The sequence below is a fragment of the Danio rerio genome, chromosome 14 (assembly GCF_052040795.2).
Source record: "Danio rerio strain M-AB ecotype USA chromosome 14, GRCz13ab, whole genome shotgun sequence".
Taxonomy (NCBI): domain Eukaryota; kingdom Metazoa; phylum Chordata; class Actinopteri; order Cypriniformes; family Danionidae; genus Danio; species Danio rerio.
This window is the reverse complement of record NC_141034.1, coordinates 5031147-5054037: the sequence shown is the minus strand read 5'-3', so window position 1 is coordinate 5054037 and position 22891 is coordinate 5031147. Positions and strand designations below refer to the sequence as shown.

At 35.6% G+C, this 22891-nt stretch overlaps 2 protein-coding genes across 3 annotated transcripts in view; both read left to right on the top strand.

Annotated features, from left to right (window-relative positions):
* The window catches only part of guf1 (GTP binding elongation factor GUF1), a 365170-nt gene that overhangs the window by 180341 nt on the left and 161938 nt on the right, over positions 1–22891 (top strand). The gene's annotated exons all lie outside the window — the stretch shown is intronic.
* The window catches only part of gabra2b (gamma-aminobutyric acid type A receptor subunit alpha2b), a 164591-nt gene that overhangs the window by 118184 nt on the left and 23516 nt on the right, over positions 1–22891 (top strand). For both annotated transcript variants that reach the window (XR_015507068.1, XM_087281138.1), the window contains exon 9: positions 977–1179. Coding sequence is in view for 1 of the 2 variants with exons in the window: in XM_087281138.1 (XP_087137264.1) it covers positions 977–1179 (203 nt within the window). In the remaining variant the exon portion in view is untranslated. The remainder of the gene's footprint in view (positions 1–976; positions 1180–22891) is intronic.

Here is a 22891-nt window from a genome sequence, read left to right as displayed (position 1 = left end):
CTAGTATTCAACTTAAAGTGAGATTTAAAGGCTTAACTAGGGTAATTAGGTGAACTAGGCAGGTTAGGGTAATTAGGCAAGTTACTGTATAATGATGGTTTGTTCTGTAGACTATCGAAAACAAATATAGCTTAAAGAGGCTAATAACACTGCTTTTGTTCTAGCCAAAATAAAAACAAATAAGACAAAACAATAAGAAAAAAAATATTATCAGACATACTGTGAAAATGTCCTTGCTCTGTTAAACATCATTTGGGAAATATAAAAAAATAAATAAAAGGGTGACTAATAATTGTGACTTCAACATTATATATATATATATATATATATATATATATATATATATATATATATATATATATATATATATATATATATATATATATATATATATATATATATTATAAAATATACAGGTTGATTCAAAAAGAATACCACAACTCTGAAAATCTGTACCTTGGGTAATTAATCAGTGTGAAGAGTACTTAACACACTTCAGAGCTTCCTTAAATCAACGACAGAACGAGCTTAGATCTCCTTTTTTTCTTTGCAGAGTTCTCGATTTTTAAAGTTGTGGAATTGTTTCAGAATCACCCTGTACTGTTTATTATTAGTTTTTAAATGATCCCCTATTTGTTTTGGTTTTTCACATTTATTTTTGTCAGAAATAGGTCTAACTTTCTCTTTTCAAATATTTGCTAAACTTTTTATTTGTGTTTTATTTGTGTCTAGTAAAATTTTATTTTTCTCAGCAGAAAAATAAAATTCTGAACCGAGTCATTTATTAGTATTACAATACAGTAATGTGCATTGTTGTGGTTCTCAGGAGTGACTACTGTATGATCATGACCACTCGGTAACTATGAGTTTAGTTTAGCTTATAGTTTAGTGCCAAACACAAATGAAATTGAAAGTCCTTTCTCAGTATTATTTACAGTACAGTAATGTGCATTGTTGTTGTCTGTGTTCCTCTCAGGCGTGACCACTGTACTGACCATGACCACTCTGAGCATCAGCGCCCGTAACTCTCTGCCCAAAGTAGCCTACGCCACCGCCATGGACTGGTTCATCGCCGTGTGCTACGCCTTCGTCTTCTCCGCCCTGATCGAATTCGCCACCGTCAACTACTTCACCAAGCGTGGTTGGGCTTGGGATGGCAAGAGCGTGGTCAACGACAAGGTAATGATCATTAATCAGCGCCCAGCAGGTCTGTGTGCTGTTTGGTTGGGTGGCGTATAGATTGGATTGATTGACGTGTTGACGGAGCGTTAAGTCTTTGAGTGATGTGACGTCTCCAGGGACAAATGAAGCGACATGGGAAATTCAAGCCTGGACTGGGAGCTTGTTAGGTTGATGTGGATTTGGCCTCTTTATTATGGAAACAACATGCAGATTTTTATTTCAGCATTTATTAACAGAGACTATGCATATTAATAATATAAATAAGCCTATTACAAGGCACACAAGTGCAGCAAACAGCCAATCACACGACACATGAGTGCAGCAAACAACCAGTTACATGACGCATTAAAGCAGCAAACAGCTAATCACACGACACCTGAGTGCAGCAAACAGCCAATCTGATGACACGAGTGCAGCAAACATTAAATCACGCAACACATGAGTGTGGCAAACATCCAATAACACAACACATTAGTGCAGCAAACATCCAATCAAATAACACCTGAGTGCAGCAAACATCCAATCATATAACACGTGAGTGCAACAAACAGCCAATCAAATAACATGAGTGCAGCAAACAGCCAATCACATGACACCTGAGTGCAGCAAACAACCAATCACATGACACCTGAGTGCAGCAAACAGCCAATCAAATAACACAAGTGCAGCAAACATCCAATCAAATAACGCATGAGTGCGGCAAATATCCAATCACATAACACGTGAGTGCAGCAAACAGCCAATCAAATAACATGAGTGCAGCAAACAACCAATCACACGACACCTGAGTGCAGTAAACAGCCAATTAATTAACACGAGTGTAGCAAACATCCAATCAAATAACACATAAGTGCGTCAAACATCCAATCACATAACACGTGAGTGCGGCAAGCAGCCAATCACACAGCACATGAGTGCAGCAAACAACCAATCACACAGCACATGAGTGCAGCAAACAACCAATCACACAGCACATGAGTGCAGCAAACGACCAATCACATGACACCTGAGTGCAGCAAACAGCCAATCACACAGCACATGAGTGCAGCAAACAGCCAATCACACGACACATGAGTGCAGCAAACAGCCAATCACACGACACATGAGTGCAGCAAACAGCCAATCACACAGCACATGAGTGCAGCAAACAGCCAATCACACAGCACATGAGTGCAGCAAACAGCCAATCACACAGCACATGAGTGCAGCAAACGACCAATCACACGACACCTGAGAGCAGCTAACAGCCAATCAAATAACACGAGTGCAGCAAACAGCCAATCATGCAAGGCATGAGTGCAACAAACAGCCAATCACATGACACATGAGTGCAGCAAACAGCCAGTCATGCAAGACATGAGTGCAACAGCCAATCACATGACACATGAGAGCAGCAAACAGCCAATCATGCAAGACATGAGTGCAACAAACAGCCAATCACATGACACATGAGAGCAGCAAACAGCCAATCATGCAAGACATGAGTGCAGCAAACATCCAATCACATGACACCTGAGTGCAGCAAACAGCCAATCAAATAACACGAGTGCAGCAAACATCCAATCAAATAACACATGAGTGTGGCAAACATCCAATCACATAACGCATGAGTGCAGCAAACAGCCAATCAAATAACATGAGTGCAGCAAACAACCAATCACACGACACCTGAGTGCAGCAGACAGCCAATCAATTAACACGAGTGCAGCAAACGTCCAATCAAATAACACATGAGTGCAGCAAACTCCTAATCACATAACACATGAGTGCAGCAAACATCCAATCAAATAACACATGAGTGCAGCAAACTCCTAATCACATAACACATGAGTGCAGCAAACAGCCAATCACATGACACATGAGTGCAGCAAACGGCCAATCACACAGCACATGAGTGCAGCAAACGACCAATCACACGACACCTGAGTGCAACAAACAGCCAATCACATGACACATGAGTGCAGCAAACAGCCAGTCATGCAAGACATGAGTGCAACAAACAGCCAATCACATGACACATGAGAGCAGCAAACAGCCAATCATGCAAGACATGAGTGCAACAAACAGCCAATCAAATGACACCTGAGCGCAGCAAACAGCCAATCATGCAAGACATGAGTGCAGCAAACAGCCAATCACAAGACACCTGAGTGCAGCAAACAGCCAATCAAATAACACGAGTGCAGCAAACATCCAATCAAATAACACATGAGTGTGGCAAACATCCAATCACATAACGCATGAGTGCAGCAAACAGCCAATCAAATAACATGAGTGCAGCAAACAACCAATCACACGACACCTGAGTGCAGCAGACAGCCAATCAACTAACATGAGTGCAGCAAACATCCAATCAAATAACACATGAGTGCAGCAAACTTCCAATCACATAACACGTGAGTGCAGCAAACAGCCAATCACATGACACATGAGTGCAGCAAACGGCCAATCATGAGACACATGAGTGTAAAATCACACTCTAAATTAAAAAACTACAACTGTATAAATATTAATCCTAGGATTATATATTTACATGTTGTGTAGTTAGTATTGTGCTCTTTCTCTGTGTTGCTTTGGGTTTGCTCATGAATTCTAAATGGTATTATGTGCAGCAAATATGGGTTTGTTTTCCATCCACATTTCATCACATCCCCACAGTCAATGGGCAGTCTTATTCTCATTATCTGAGACTGATTATTATCAGTTCCCTAAACCTCTCTTCCTGCCCTAGTCAGAATCGGTAGCACAAGATCATTGCTTATTCATGAGCCTTCGAATATTTTTCCACAAACCACATTTTTTCCCCAGTAAAGGTCAGTAAGCCAATCAGAAATGACAGCCAGTAGAGCCGATATGTTTATGCAGATTTTGGCACCGTCTTCCCCCGTCACAGTCACAAAAAGTAGACCTGCATTTTTGTGGTTTCATTTATTTGATATTTATGTCTGAAGCACTAAAAATGTATCTAATAAATCATTAATATTATGGTTGATATTGTTAAAGTTATGTTTTCTCTTCAAACATCAATATATAAATGTATATATTTTATTTAAAGTATATAAAATCCACTTACAAATGTTTACAAATAAATACATAACTCATTGGGGCGAGGCAGTGGCGCAGTAGGTAGTGCTGTCGCCTCACAGCAAGAAGGTCGCTGGGTCGCTGGTTCTGTGTGGAGTTTGCATGTTCTCCCTGCATTCGCGTGGGTTTCCTCCGGGTGCTCCGGTTTCCCCCACAGTCCAAAGACATGCGGTACAGGTGAATTGGGTAGGCTAAATTGTCCGTAGTGTATGAGTGTGTGTGTGTGGATGTTTCCCAGAAATGGGTTGCGGCTGGAAGGGCATCCGCTGTGTAAAAACTTACTGAATAAGTTGGCGGTTCATTCTGCTGTGGCGACCCCGGATTAATGAAGGGACTAAGCCGACAAGAAAATGAATGAATGAATAAAAAAACTCATTGAAATAAATTACCATACACTACTGTTATCCAAAAAGTCTTGTTTTTAAGTTGAACTGCATAGCGTAAGTGTGATTTAAAAGTATTTTAAAAGGCCATCAATTAATTTACACAGAAAAATAAATAAACCTATAGTTTTTATTTTTTTGCATTTAATACATTTGATTTTGGGTTCTTCTTCATTTACTTCCCGAAAACACTCCTCTGCATTATAGCTCACATGTTTATTCAGAATCTGCTGCATACATTTCCTTAACCTACGTAATAATAAATTATTTAAGCATGAAATTGGCTCTGTGGGATTTGAATTTGTCATTTCATTTGTTTCACTGACGGCTACGCGCGCAATATGTTCTCACATTGTGAGTGTTCGCTTTAACATGCACAGCTAAACAAAGCGTGCAGTCGGGATGATTTTAGATGCTATCCAATCTTGTATTACACTCTGACATGTCTCCCAGCCCAAACAGAGCCTTCTGTGATTTGATTCAAGGCATCCAAGTGACTACTGAGTGTCAAGCTGTCAAACTCTTTTCCAACGAGGATCATACACGTTTTAGTCATACACTGGTTCTCCCCTTATTCTCATCCAAATTTTAGTTTAATTGAGTTGATGGTGCGGCAAACTTCCTGCTTTATAACCAGTCCAGTTACTAAGTTTCTAAGGAGTTGCTATGTGGTTGCCAACATGTTCCAGGTTCTGTTTTGGATTTGTAAATAAGTTGTTGCTAGGTGTTGCTAAAGTGTTGTTATGTGGTTGACAAATAATCCAACAACAAATATGAGTTGTAGGTTTTGTTTTGGAACTGCGAATGAGTTGTTGGTGAACAGCGCCTGTAAAGTATAATATAAAATTGTGTATGGAAAACATCGCCAATGCACCGTGATGCACCGAGATATTGAATTGAACCAAAGGGATGGCATGATAATCATAACCGAACCGAACCGTGAAACCAGTGTAGGTTCAGTAATGTTGATCCTGGACCATCAATATATAAACTCACAAATGTTGATCATGGAACATTGATATATACATTCAGTATTGTTGATCCTGGACCATCTATTTATAAATTCTCTGATGTTGATCCTGGACCATCTATTTATAAATTCCCTGATGTTGATCCTGGACCATCTAATTACAAATTCACTGTTGTTGATCCTGGACCATCAATATATAAATTCACTGATGTTGATCCTGGACCATCTATTTGTAAATTCACTGATGTTGATCCTGGACCATCTATTTGTAAATTCACCGATGTTGATCCTGGACCATCTATTTTAAAAATTCACTGATGTTGATCCTGGACCATCTGTTTATAAATTATCTGATGTTGATCCTGGACCATCTATTTATAAATTCACTGATGTTGATCCTGGACCATCTATTTATAAATTCACCAATGTTGATCCTGGACCATCTATTTATAAATTTACTGATGTTGATCCTGGACCATCTATTTATAAATTCACCAATGTTGATCCTGGACCATCTATTTATAAATTCTCAGATGTTGATCCTGGACCATCTATTTATAAATTCTCAGATGTTGATCCTGGACCATCTATTTATAAATTCTCTGATGTTGATCCTGGACCATCTATTTATAAATTCACCTATGTTGATCCTGGACCATCTATTTATAAATTCTCAGATGTTGATCCTGGACCATCTATTTATAAATTCTCTGATGTTGATCCTGGACCATCTATTTACAAATTCACTGATGTTGATCCTGGACCATCTATTTATAAATTCACCAATGTTGATCCTGGACCATCTATTTATAAATTTACTGATGTTGATCCTGGACCATCTATTTATAAATTCACCAATGTTGATCCTGGACCATCTATTTATAAATTCACCAATGTTGATCCTGGACCATCTATTTATAAATTCTCAGATGTTGATCCTGGACCATCTATTTAAAATTCTCTGATGTTGATCCTGGACCATCTATTTGTAAATTCACTGATGTTGATCCTGGACCATCTATTTATAAATTCACTGATGTTGATCCTGGACCATCTATTTATAAATTCACCAATGTTGATCCTGGACCATCTATTTAAAATTCTCTGATGTTGATCCTGGACCATCTATTTGTAAATTCACTGATGTTGATCCTGGACCATCTATTTATAAATTCACTGATGTTGATCCTGGACCATCTATTTATAAATTCACCAATGTTGATCCTGGACCATCTATTTATAAATTCTCAAATGTTGATCCTGGACCATCTATTTATAAATTCACCTATGTTGATCCTGGACCATCTATTTATAAATTCACTGATGTTGATCCTGGACCATCTATTTACAAATTCACCAATGTTGATCCTGGACCATCTATTTATAAATTCTCTGATGTTGATCCTGGACCATCTATTTACAAATTCACCAATGTTGATCCTGGACCATCTATTTACAAATTCACCGATGTTGTTCCTGGACCATCTATATAAAATTTTCTGATGTTGATCCTGGACCATCTATTTATAAATTCACCAATGTTGATCCTGGACCATCTATTTATAAATTCTCAAATGTTGATCCTGGACCATCTATTTATAAATTCACCTATGTTGATCCTGGACCATCTATTTGTAAATTCACTGATGTTGATCCTGGACCATCTATATAAAATTTTCTGATGTTGATCCTGGACCATCTATTTATAAATTCTCTGATGTTGATCCTGGACCATCTATTTACAAATTCACCAATGTTGATCCTGGACCATCTATTTATAAATTCACTGATGTTGATCCTGGACCATCTATTTATAAATTCTCTGATGTTGATCCTGGACCATCTATTTACAAATTCACCAATGTTGATCCTGGACCATCTATTTATAAATTCACTGATGTTGATCCTGGACCATCTATATATAAATTTATTGATGTTAATCCTGGACCATCTATTTACAAATTCACCGATGTTGTTCCTGGACCATCTATTTGTAAATTCACTGATGTTGATCCTGGACCATCTATTTATAAATTCTCAGATGTTGATCCTGGACCATCTATTTAAAATTCTCTGATGTTGATCCTGGACCATCTATTTGTAAATTCACTGATGTTGATCCTGGACCATCTATTTATAAATTCACTGATGTTGATCCTGGACCATCTATTTATAAATTCACTGATGTTGATCCTGGACCATCTATTTACAAATTTTCAGATGTTGATCCTGGACCATCTATTTATAAATTCTCAGATGTTGATCCTGGACCATCTATTTATAAATTTACTGATGTTGATCCTGGACCATCTATTTATAAATTTACCGATGTTGATCCTGGACCATCTATATATAAATATATTGATGTTGATCTTGCACCATCTATAAATTCACCGATGTTGATCCTGGACCATCTATTTATAAATTAACCGATGTTGATCCTGGACCATCTATTTACAAATTCTCAGATGTTGATCCTGGACCATCTATATATAAATTTATTGATGTTGATCCTGCACCATCTATAAATTCACCGATGTTGATCCTGGACCATCTATTTATAAATTCACCGATGTTGATCCTGGACCATCTATTTATAAATTCACTGATGTTGATCCTGGACCATCTATTTAGAAATTCACTAATGTTGATCCTGGACCATCTATTTATAAATTCACCTATGTTGATCCTGGACCATCTATTTATAAATTCACTGATGTTGATCCTGGACCATCTATTTATAAATTCTCAGATGTTGATCCTGGACCATCTATTTATGAATTTACTGATGTTGATCCTGGACCATCTATTTATGAATTCACCGATGTTGATCCTGGACCATCTATTTATAAATTCACTGATGTTGATCCTGGACCATCAATTTAAAGATTCACTGATATTGATCCTGGACCATCTATTTATAAATTCACTGATGTTGATCCTGGACCATCTATTTATAAATTCACCGATGTTCATCCTGGACCATCTATTTATAAATTCTCAGATGTTGATCCTGGACCATCAATTTGTAAATTCACTGATGTTGATCCTGGACCATCTATTTGTAAATTCACTGATGTTGATCCTGGACCATCTATTTGTAAATTCACTGATGTTGATCCTGGACCATCTATTTATAAATTCACCGATGTTGATTCTGGACCATCTATTTATAAATTCTAAGATGTTGATCCTGGACCATCTATTTATAAATTCACCGATGTTGATCCTGGACCATCTATTTATAAATTCACTGATGTTGATCCTGGACCATCTATTTATAAATTCCCTGATGTTGATCCTGGACCATCTATTTATAAATTCACTGATGTTGATCCTGGACCATCTATTTACAAATTCACTGATGTTGATCCTGGACCATCTATTTATAAATTCATCGATGTTGATCCTGGACCATCTATTTACAAATGCTCTGATGTTGATCCTGGACCATCTATTTATAAATCTACCGATGTTGATCCTGGACCATCTATTTATAAATTCTCAGATGTTGATCCTGGACCATCTATTTACAAATTCACTGATGTTGATCCTGGACCATCTATTTACAAATTCACTGATGTTGATCCTGGACCATCTATTTACAAATTCACTGATGTTGATCCTGGACCATCTATTTATAAATTCACTGATGTTGATCCTGGACCATCTATTTATAAATTCACTGATGTTGATCCTGGACCATCTATTTATAAATTCACCAATGTTGATCCTGGACCATCTATTTATAAATCTACCGATGTTGATCCTGGACCATCTATTTATAAATTCTCAGATGTTGATCCTGGACCATCTATTTACAAATTCACTGATGTTGATCCTGGACCATCTAATTATAAATTCACTGATGTTGATCCTGGACCATCTATTTACAAATTCACTGATGTTGATCCTGGACCATCTATTTATAAATTCACTGATGTTGATCCTGGACCATCAATATATAAATTCACTGATGTTGATCCTGGACCATCTATTTGTAAATTCACTGATGTTGATCCTGGACCATCTATTTAAAATTATCTGATGTTGATCCTGGACCATCTATTTATAAATTCACTGATGTTGATCCTGGACCATCTATTTATAAATTCTCAGATGTTGATCCTGGACCATCTATTTATAAATTCCCTGATGTTGATCCTGGACCATCTATTTATAAATTCTCAGATGTTGATCCTGGACCATCTATTTATAAATTCACTGATGTTGATCCTGGACCATCTATTTGTAAATTTTCAGATGTTGATCCTGGACCATCTATTTATAAATTCACCGATGTTGATCTTGGACCATCTATTTATAAATTCACTGATGTTGATCCTGGACCATCTATTTATAAATTCACCGATGTTGATCCTGGACCATCTATTTACAAATTCACTGATGTTGATCCTGGACCATCTATTTATAAATTCACCTATGTTGATCCTGGACCATCTATTTACAAATTCACCTATGTTGATCCTGGACCATCTATTTATAAATTCTCTGATGTTGATCCTGGACCATCTATTTATAAATTCACCTATGTTGATCCTGGACCATCTATTTATAAATTCTCAGATGTTGATCCTGGACCATCTATTTACAAATTCACTGATGTTGATCCTGGACCATCTATTTGTAAATTCTCAGATGTTGATCCTGGACCATCTATTTATAAATTCACTGATGTTGATCCTGGACCATCAATATATAAATTCACTGATGTTGATCCTGGACCATCTATTTGTAAATTCTCAGATGTTGATCCTGGACCATCTATTTACAAATTCACTGATGTTGATCCTGGACCATCTATTTGTAAATTCTCAGATGTTGATCCTGGACCATCTATTTATAAATTCACCGATGTTGATCTTGGACCATCTATTTATAAATTCACTGATGTTGATCCTGGACCATCTATTTATAAATTCTCAGATGTTGATCCTGGACCATCTATTTACAAATTCACTGATGTTGATCCTGGACCATCTATTTGTAAATTCTCAGATGTTGATCCTGGACCATCTATTTATAAATTCACTGATGTTGATCCTGGACCATCAATATATAAATTCACTGATGTTGATCCTGGACCATCTATTTATAAATTCACCTATGTTGATCTTGGACCATCTATTTATAAATTCACTGATGTTGATCCTGGACCATCTATTTACAAATTCACTGATGTTGATCCTGGACAATCTAATTATAAATTCTCAGATGTTGATCCTGGACCATCTATTTGTAAATTCACTGATGTTGATCCTGGACCATCTATTTATAAATTCACCAATGTTGATCCTGGACCATCTATTTATAAATTCACCAATGTTGATCCTGGACCATCTATTTACAAATTCACTGATGTTGATCCTGGACCATCTATTTATAAATTCTCAGATGTTGATCCTGGACCATCTATTTATAAATTCACCTATGTTGATCCTGGACCATCTATTTACAAATTCCCTGATGTTGATCCTGGACCATCTATTTATGAATTCACCGATGTTGATCCTGGACCATCTATTTGTAAATTCTCTGATGTTAATCCTGGACCATCTATTTATAAATTCACCGATGTTGATCCTGGACCATCTATTTATAAATTCTCAGATGTTGATCCTGGACCATCTATTTATAAATTCCCTGATGTTGATCCTGGACCATCTATTTACAAATTCACCAATGTTGATCCTGGACCATCTATTTACAAATTCACCAATGTTGATCCTTTACCATCTATTTATAAATTCCCTGATGTTGATCCTGGACCATCTATTTGTAAATTCATCGATGTTGATCCTGGACCATCTATTTATAAATTCACTGATGTTGATCCTGGACCATCTATTTATAAATTCACTGATGTTGATCCTGGACCATCTATTTATAAATTCACTGATGTTGATCCTGGACCATCTATTTACAAATTCACTGATGTTGATCCTGGACCATCTATTTAAAATTATCTGATGTTGATCCTGGACCATCTATTTGTAAATTCTCAGATGTTGATCCTGGACCATTTATTTAAAATTATCTGATGTTGATCCTGGACCATCTATTTACAAATTCACTGATGTTGATCCTGGACCATCTATTTACAAATTCACTGATGTTGATCCTGGACCATCTATTTATAAATTCATCGATGTTGATCCTGGACCATCTATTTATAAATTCACTGATGTTGATCCTGGACCATCTATTTATAAATTCACCAATGTTGATCCTGGACCATCTATTTACAAATGCTCTGATGTTGATCCTGGACCATCTATTTATAAATCTACCGATGTTGATCCTGGACCATCTATTTATAAATTCTCAGATGTTGATCCTGGACCATCTATTTACAAATTCACTGATGTTGATCCTGGACCATCTATTTATAAATTCACTGATGTTGATCCTGGACCATCTATTTACAAATTCACTGATGTTGATCCTGGACCATCTATTTACAAATTCTTAGATGTTGATTCTGGACCATCTATTTACAAATTCACTGATGTTGATCCTGGACCATCTATTTATAAATTCACTGATGTTGATCCTGGACCATCAATATATAAATTCACTGATGTTGATCCTGGACCATCTATTTGTAAATTCACTGATGTTGATCCTGGACCATCTATTTAAAATTATCTGATGTTGATCCTGGACCATCTATTTATAAATTCACTGATGTTGATCCTGGACCATCTATTTATAAATTCTCAGATGTTGATCCTGGACCATCTATTTATAAATTCACAGATGTTGATCCTGGACCATCTATTTACAAATTCACCAATGTTGATCCTGGACCATCTATTTACAAATTCACCAATGTTGATCCTGGACCATCTATTTACAAATTCACCAATGTTGATCCTTTACCATCTATTTATAAATTCCCTGATGTTGATCCTGGACCATCTATTTGTAAATTCATCGATGTTGATCCTGGACCATCTATTTATAAATTCACTGATGTTGATCCTGGACCATCTATTTATAAATTCATCGATGTTGATCCTGGACCATCTATTTACAAATTCACTGATGTTGATCCTGGACCATCTATTTGTAAATTCTCAGATGTTGATCCTGGACCATTTATTTAAAATTATCTGATGTTGATCCTGGACCATCTATTTGTAAATTCACTGATGTTGATCCTGGACCATCTATTTACAAATTCACTGATGTTGATCCTGGACCATCTATTTACAAATTCACTGATGTTGATCCTGGACCATCTATTTATAAATTCATCGATGTTGATCCTGGACCATCTATTTATAAATTCACTGATGTTGATCCTGGACCATCTATTTATAAATTCACCAATGTTGATCCTGGACCATCAATATATAAATTCACTGATGTTGATCCTGGACCATCTATTTAAAATTATCTGATGTTGATCCTGGACCATCTATTTAAAATTATCTGATGTTGATCCTGGACCATCTATTTATAAATTCACTGATGTTGATCCTGGACCATCTATTTATAAATTCTCAGATGTTGATCCTGGACCATCTATTTATAAATTCACTGATGTTGATCCTGGACCATCTATTTACAAATTCACCAATGTTGATCCTGGACCATCTATTTACAAATTCACCAATGTTGATCCTGGACCATCTATTTACAAATTCCCTGATGTTGATCCTGGACCATCTATTTGTAAATTCATCGATGTTGATCCTGGACCATCTATTTATAAATTCACTGATGTTGATCCTGGACCATCTATTTATAAATTCACTGATGTTGATCCTGGACCATCTATTTATAAATTCACTGATGTTGATCCTGGACCATCTATTTACAAATTCACTGATGTTGATCCTGGACCATCTATTTAAAATTATCTGATGTTGATCCTGGACCATCTATTTGTAAATTCTCAGATGTTGATCCTGGACCATTTATTTAAAATTATCTGATGTTGATCCTGGACCATCTATTTGTAAATTCACTGATGTTGATCCTGGACCATCTATTTATAAATTCACTGATGTTGATCCTGGACCATCAATATATAAATTCACTGATGTTGATCCTGGACCATCTATTTACAAATTCACTGATGTTGATCCTGGACCATCTAATTATAAATTCTCAGATGTTGATCCTGAACCATCTATTTATAAATTCACCTATGTTGATCTTGGACCATCTATTTATAAATTCACTGATGTTGATCCTGGACCATCTATTTACAAATTCACTGATGTTGATCCTGGACCATCTATTTATAAATTCACCAATGTTGATCCTGGACCATCTATTTATAAATTCACCTATGTTGATCCTGGACCATCAATATATAAATTCACTGATGTTGATCCTGGACCATCTATTTGTAAATTCACTGATGTTGATCCTGGACCATCTATTTAAAATTATCTGATGTTGATCCTGGACCATCTATTTATAAATTCTCAGATGTTGATCCTGGACCATCTATTTATAAATTCCCTGATGTTGATCCTGGACCATCTATTTGTAAATTTTCAGATGTTGATCCTGGACCATCTATTTATAAATTCACTGATGTTGATCCTGGACCATCTATTTATAAATTCACCGATTTTGATCCTGGACCATCTATTTACAAATTCACTGATGTTGATCCTGGACCATCTATTTATAAATTCACCTATGTTGATCCTGGACCATCTATTTACAAATTCACCTATGTTGATCCTGGACCATCTATTTGTAAATTCACTGATGTTGATCCTGGACCATCTATTTACAAATTCACTGATGTTGATCCTGGACCATCTATTTACAAATTCACTGATGTTGATCCTGGACCATCTATTTATAAATTCATCGATGTTGATCCTGGACCATCTATTTATAAATTCACCAATGTTGATCCTGGACCATCTATTTACAAATGCTCTGATGTTGATCCTGGACCATCTATTTATAAATCTACCGATGTTGATCCTGGACCATCTATTTACAAATTCTCAGATGTTGATCCTGGACCATCTATTTACAAATTCACTGATGTTGATCCTGGACCATCTATTTACAAATTCACTGATGTTGATCCTGGACCATCTATTTATAAATTCACTGATGTTGATCCTGGACCATCTATTTACAAATTCTTAGATGTTGATTCTGGACCATCTATTTATAAATTCTCTGATGTTGATCCTGGACCATCTATTTACAAATTCACTGATGTTGATCCTGGACCATCTATTTATAAATTCACTGATGTTGATCCTGGACCATCTATTTATAAATTCACCTATGTTGATCCTGGACCATCAATATATAAATTCACTGATGTTGATCCTGGACCATCTATTTGTAAATTCACTGATGTTGATCCTGGACCATCTATTTAAAATTATCTGATGTTGATCCTGGACCATCTATTTATAAATTCACTGATGTTGATCCTGGACCATCTATTTATAAATTCTCAGATGTTGATCCTGGACCATCTATTTATAAATTCCCTGATGTTGATCCTGGACCATCTATTTATAAATTCACTGATGTTGATCCTGGACCATCTATTTGTAAATTTTCAGATGTTGATCCTGGACCATCTATTTATAAATTCACCTATGTTGATCTTGGACCATCTATTTATAAATTCACTGATGTTGATCCTGGACCATCTATTTATAAATTCACCGATGTTGATCCTGGACCATCTATTTACAAATTCACTGATGTTGATCCTGGACCATCTATTTACAAATTCACCTATGTTGATCCTGGACCATCTATTTATAAATTCTCTGATGTTGATCCTGGACCATCTATTTATAAATTCACCTATGTTGATCCTGGACCATCTATTTACAAATTCACTGATGTTGATCCTGGACCATCTATTTAAAATTATCTGATGTTGATCCTGGACCATCTATTTGTAAATTCACTGATGTTGATCCTGGACCATCTATTTGTAAATTCTCAGATGTTGATCCTGGACCATCTATTTAAAATTATCTGATGTTGATCCTGGACCATCTATTTGTAAATTCACTGATGTTGATCCTGGACCATCTATTTATAAATTCACTGATGTTGATCCTGGACCATCAATATATAAATTCACTGATGTTGATCCTGGACCATCTATTTGTAAATTCACTGATGTTGATCCTGGACCATCTATTTATAAATTCACCAATGTTGATCCTGGACCATCTATTTATAAATTCACCAATGTTGATCCTGGACCATCTATTTACAAATTCACTGATGTTCATCCTGGACCATCTATTTATAAATTCTCAGATGTTGATCCTGGACCATCTATTTATAAATTCACTGATGTTGATCCTGGACCATCTATTTATAAATTCACCTATGTTGATCCTGGACCATCAATATATAAATTCACTGATGTTGATCCTGGACCATCTATTTAAAATTATCTGATGTTGATCCTGGACCATCTATTTATAAATTCTCAGATGTTGATCCTGGACCATCTATTTATAAATTCCCTGATGTTGATCCTGGACCATCTATTTGTAAATTCTCAGATGTTGATCCTGGACCATCTATTTATAAATTCACTGATGTTGATCCCGGACCATCTATTTGTAAATTTTCAGATGTTGATCCTGGACCATCTATTTATAAATTCACCTATGTTGATCTTGGACCATCTATTTATAAATTCACTGATGTTGATCCTGGACCATCTATTTATAAATTCACCTATGTTGATCTTGGACCATCTATTTATAAATTCACTGATGTTGATCCTGGACCATCTATTTATAAATTCACCAATGTTGATCCTGGACCATCTATTTACAAATTCACTGATGTTGATCCTGGACCATCTATTTATGAATTCACCTATGTTGATCCTGGACCATCAATATATAAATTCACTGATGTTGATCCTGGACCATCTATTTGTAAATTCACTGATGTTGATCCTGGACCATCTATTTACAAATTCACTGATGTTGATCCTGGACCATCTAATTATAAATTCACTGATGTTGATCCTGGACCATCTATTTGTAAATTCACTGATGTTGATCCTGGACCATCTATTTACAAATTCACTGATGTTGATCCTGGACCATCTAATTATAAATTCTCAGATGTTGATCCTGGACCATCTATTTGTAAATTCACTGATGTTGATCCTGGACCATCTATTTATAAATTCACCAATGTTGATCCTGGACCATCTATTGACAAATTCACTGATGTTGATCCTGGACCATCTATTTATGAATTCACCTATGTTGATCCTGGACCATCTATTTACAAATTCACTGATGTTGATCCTGGACCATCTAATTATAAATTCACTGATGTTGATCCTGGACCATCTATTTGTAAATTCACTGATGTTGATCCTGGACCATCTATTTACAAATTCACTGATGTTGATCCTGGACCATCTAATTATAAATTCTCAGATGTTGATCCTGGACCATCTATTTGTAAATTCACTGATGTTGATCCTGGACCATCTATTTACAAATTCACTGATGTTGATCCTGGACCATCTAATTATAAATTCTCAGATGTTGATCCTGGACCATCTATTTGTAAATTCACTGATGTTGATCCTGGACCATCTATTTACAAATTCACTGATGTTGATCCTGGACCATCTATTTATAAATTCACCTATGTTGATCCTGGACCATCTATTTACAAATTCACTGATGTTGATCCTGGACCATCTGTTTATAAATTCACCTATGTTGATCCTGGACCATCTATTTATAAATTCACTGATGTTGATCCTGGACCATCTATTTACAAATTCACTGATGTTGATCCTGGACCATCTATTTATAAATTCACCTATGTTGATCCTGGACCATCTATTTATAAATTCACTGATGTTGATCCTGGACCATCTATTTACAAATTCACTGATGTTGATCCTGGACCATCAATATATAAATTCACTGATGTTGATCCTGGACCATCTATTTATAAATTCACCTATGTTGATCTTGGACCATCTATTTATAAATTCACTGATGTTGATCCTGGACCATCTATTTATGAATTCACCTATGTTGATCCTGGACCATCAATATATAAATTCACTGATGTTGATCCTGGACCATCTATTTACAAATTCACTGATGTTGATCCTGGACCATCTATTTATAAATTCACCGATGTTGATCCTGGACCATCTATATATAAATTCACTGATGTTGATCCTGGACCATCTATTTGTAAATTCTCAGATGTTGATCCTGGACCATCTATTTATAAATTCACCTATGTTGATCCTGGACCATCTATTTATAAATTCTCTGATGTTGATCCTGGACCATCTATTTACAAATTCACTGATGTTGATCCTGGACCATCTATATATAAATTCACTGATGTTGATCCTGGACCATCTATTTGTAAATTCTCAGATGTTGATCCTGGACCATCTATTTATAAATTCACTGATGTTGATCCTGGACCATCTATTTATAAATTCTCTGATGTTGATCCTGGACCATCTATTTATAAATTATCTGATATTGATCCTGGACCATCTATTTATAAATTCACCTATGTTGATCCTGGACCATCTATTTATAAATTCACTGATGTTGATCCTGGACCATCTAATTATAAATTCTCAGATGTTGATCCTGGACCATCTATTTGTAAATTCACTGATGTTGATCCTGGACCATCTATTTATAAATTCACCAATGTTGATCCTGGACCATCTATTTACAAATTCACTGATGTTGATCCTGGACCATCTATTTATGAATTCACCTATGTTGATCCTGGACCATCAATATATAAATTCACTGATGTTGATCCTGGACCATCTATTTGTAAATTCACTGATGTTGATCCTGGACCATCTATTTACAAATTCACTGATGTTGATCCTGGACCATCTAATTATAAATTCTCAGATGTTGATCCTGGACCATCTATTTGTAAATTCACTGATGTTGATCCTGGACCATCTATTTATAAATTCACCTATGTTGATCCTGGACCATCTATTTACAAATTCACCTATGTTGATCCTGGACCATCTATTTATAAATTCTCTGATGTTGATCCTGGACCATCTATTTATAAATTCACCTATGTTGATCCTGGACCATCTATTTATAAATTCTCTGATGTTGATCCTGGACCATCTATTTATAAATTCACTGATGTTGATCCTGGACCATCTATTTATAAATTCACTGATGTTGATCCTGGACCATCTATTTACAAATTCACTGATGTTGATCCTGGACCATCTATTTATAAATTCACCTATGTTGATCCTGGACCATCTATTTATAAATTCACTGATGTTGATCCTGGACCATCTATTTACAAATTCACTGATGTTGATCCTGGACCATCAATATATAAATTCACTGATGTTGATCCTGGACCATCTATTTATAAATTCACCTATGTTGATCCTGGACCATCTATTTACAAATTCACTGATGTTGATCCTGGACCATCTAATTATAAATTCTCAGATGTTGATCCTGGACCATCTATTTGTAAATTCACTGATGTTGATCCTGGACCATCTATTTATGAATTCACCTATGTTGATCCTGGACCATCAATATATAAATTCACTGATGTTGATCCTGGACCATCTATTTGTAAATTCACTGATGTTGATCCTGGACCATCTATTTACAAATTCACTGATGTTGATCCTGGACCATCTATTTATAAATTCACCTATGTTGATCCTGGACCATCTATTTATAAATTCTCTGATGTTGATCCTGGACCATCTATTTATAAATTTACTGATGTTGATCCTGGACCATCTATTTATAAATTCACTGATGTTGATCCTGGACCATCTATTTATAAATTCACTGATGTTGATCCTGGACCATCTATTTATAAATTCACCGATGTTGATCCTGGACCATCTATTTATAAAGTCTCTGATGTTGATCCTGGACCATCTATTTATAAATTCACTGATGTTGATCCTGGACCATCAATTTATAAATTCACCTATGTTGATCCTGGACCATCAATATATAAATTCACTGAAGTTGATCCTGGACCATCTATTTGTAAATTCTCAGATGTTGATCCTGGACCATCTATTTATAAATTCACTGATGTTGATCTTGGACCATCTATTTGTAAATTCACTGATGTTGATCCTGGACCATCTATTTACAAATTCACCGATGTTGATCCTGGACCATCTATTTGTAAATTCACTGATGTTGATCCTGGACCATCTATTTATAAATTCCCTGATGTTGATCCTGGACCATCTATTTGTAAATTCACTGATGTTGATCTTGGACCATCTATTTATAAATTCACCGATGTTGATCCTGGACCATCAATATATAAATTCACTGATGTTGATCCTGGACCATCTATTTATAAATTCTCAGATGTTGATCCTGGACCATCTATTTACAAATTCACTGATGTTGATCCTGGACCGTCTATTTATAAATTCACTGATGTTGATCCTGGACCATCAATATATAAATTCACTGATGTTGATCCTGGACCATCTATTTATAAATTCTCAGATGTTGATCCTGGACCATCTATTTACAAATTCACTGATGTTGATCCTGGACCATCTATATATAAATTCACTGATGTTGATCCTGGACCATCTATTTGTAAATTCTCAGATGTTGATCCTGGACCATCTATTTATAAATTCACCTATGTTGATCCTGGACCCTCTATTTATAAATTCACTGATGTTGATCCTGGACCATCTATTTATAAATTCACCGATGTTGATCCTGGACCATCTATTTATAAAGTCTCTGATGTTGATCCTGGACCATCTATTTATAAATTCACTGATGTTGATCCTGGACCATCTATTTATAAATTCACCTATGTTGATCCTGGACCATCTATTTATAAATTCTCAGATGTTGATCCTGGACCATCTATTTATAAATTCACCTATGTTGATCCTGGACCATCTATTTGTAAATTCTCAGATGTTGATCCTGGACCATCTATTTATAAATTCACTGATGTTGATCCTGGACCATCTATTTGTAAATTCACTGATGTTGATCCTGGACCATCTATTTATTAATTCCCTGATGTTGATCCTGGACCATCTATTTGTAAATTCACTGATGTTGATCCTGGACCATCTATTTATTAATTCCCTGATGTTGATCCTGGACCATCTATTTGTAAATTCACTGATGTTGATCTTGGACCATCTATTAATAAATTCACCGATGTTGATCCTGGACCATCTATTTATAAATTCTCAGATGTTGATCCTGGACCATCTATTTATAAATTCACCGATGTTGATCCTGGACCATCAATATATAAATTCACTGATGTTGATCCTGGACCATCTATTTATAAATTCTCAGATGTTGATCCTGGACCATCTATTTACAAATTCACTGATGTTGATCCTGGACCATCTATTTATAAATTCACTGATGTTGATCCTGGACCATCAATATATAAATTCACTGATGTTGATCCTGGACCATCTATTTATAAATTCTCAGATGTTGATCCTGGACCATCTATTTACAAATTCACTGATGTTGATCCTGGACCATCTATATATAAATTCACTGATGTTGATCCTGGACCATCTATTTGTAAATTCTCAGATGTTGATCCTGGACCATCTATTTATAAATTCACCTATGTTGATCCTGGACCATCTATTTATAAATTCTCTGATGTTGATCCTGGACCATCTATTTATAAATTATCTGATGTTGATCCTGGACCATCTATTTATAAATTCACCTATGTTGATCCTGGACCATCTATTTATAAATTCTCTGATGTTGATCCTGGACCATCTATTTATAAATTCACCTATGTTGATCCTGGACCATCTATTTATAAATTCACTGATGTTGATCCTGGACCATCTATTTATAAATTTAGTGATGTTGATCCTGGACCATCTATTTATAAACTCTCAGATGTTGATCCTGGACCATCTATTTGTAAATTCACTGATGTTGATCCTGGACCATCTATTTATAAATTCACTGATGTTGATCCTGGACCATCTATTTATAAATTCACTGATGTTGATCCTGGACCATCTATTTATAAATTCACTGATGTTGATCCTGGACCATTTATTTACAAATTCCCTGATGTTGATCCTGGACAATCTATTTATGAATTTACTGATGTTGATCCTGGACCATATATTTATAAATTCACCAATGTTGATCCTGGACCATCTATTTATAAATTTACTGATGTTGATCCTGGACCATCTATTTGTAAATTCACTGATGTTGATCCTGGACCATCTATTTAAAATTATCTGATGTTGATCCTGGACCATCTATTTACAAATTCACCGATGTTGATCCTGGACCATCTATTTGTAAATTCACTGATGTTGATCCTGGACCATCTATTTATAAATTCACTGATGTTGATCCTGGACCATCTATTTATAAATTCACTGATGTTGATCCTGGACCATCTATTTATAAATTCACTGATGTTGATCCTGGACCATTTATTTACAAATTCCCTGATGTTGATCCTGGACAATCTATTTATGAATTTACTGATGTTGATCCTGGACCATATATTTATAAATTCACCAATGTTGATCCTGGACCATCTATTTATAAATTTACTGATGTTGATCCTGGACCATCTATTTGTAAATTCACTGATGTTGATCCTGGACCATCTATTTATAAATTCACCAATGTTGATCCTGGACCATCTATTTATAAATTCCCTGATGTTGATCCTGGACCATCTATTTATGAATTTACTGTTGTTGATCCTGGACCATCTATTTACAAATTCACTGATGTTGATCCTGGACCATCTATTTAAAATTATCTGATGTTGATCCTGGACCATCTATTTACAAATTCACTGATGTTGATCCTGGACCATCTATTTACAAATTCACTGATGTTGATCCTGGACCATCTATTTACAAATTCACTGATGTTGATCCTGGACCATCTATTTACAAATTCACTGATGTTGATCCTGGACCATCTATTTATAAATTCCCTGATGTTGATCCTGGACCATCTATTTATAAATTCACCGATGTTGATCCTGGACCATCTATTTATAAATTCACTGATGTTGATCCTGGACCATCTATTTACAAATTCACTGATGTTGATCCTGGACCATCTATTTACAAATTCACTGATGTTGATCCTGGACCATCTATTTACAAATTCACAGATGTTGATCCTGGACCATCTATTTATAAATTCACTGATGTTGATCCTGGACCATCTATTTACAA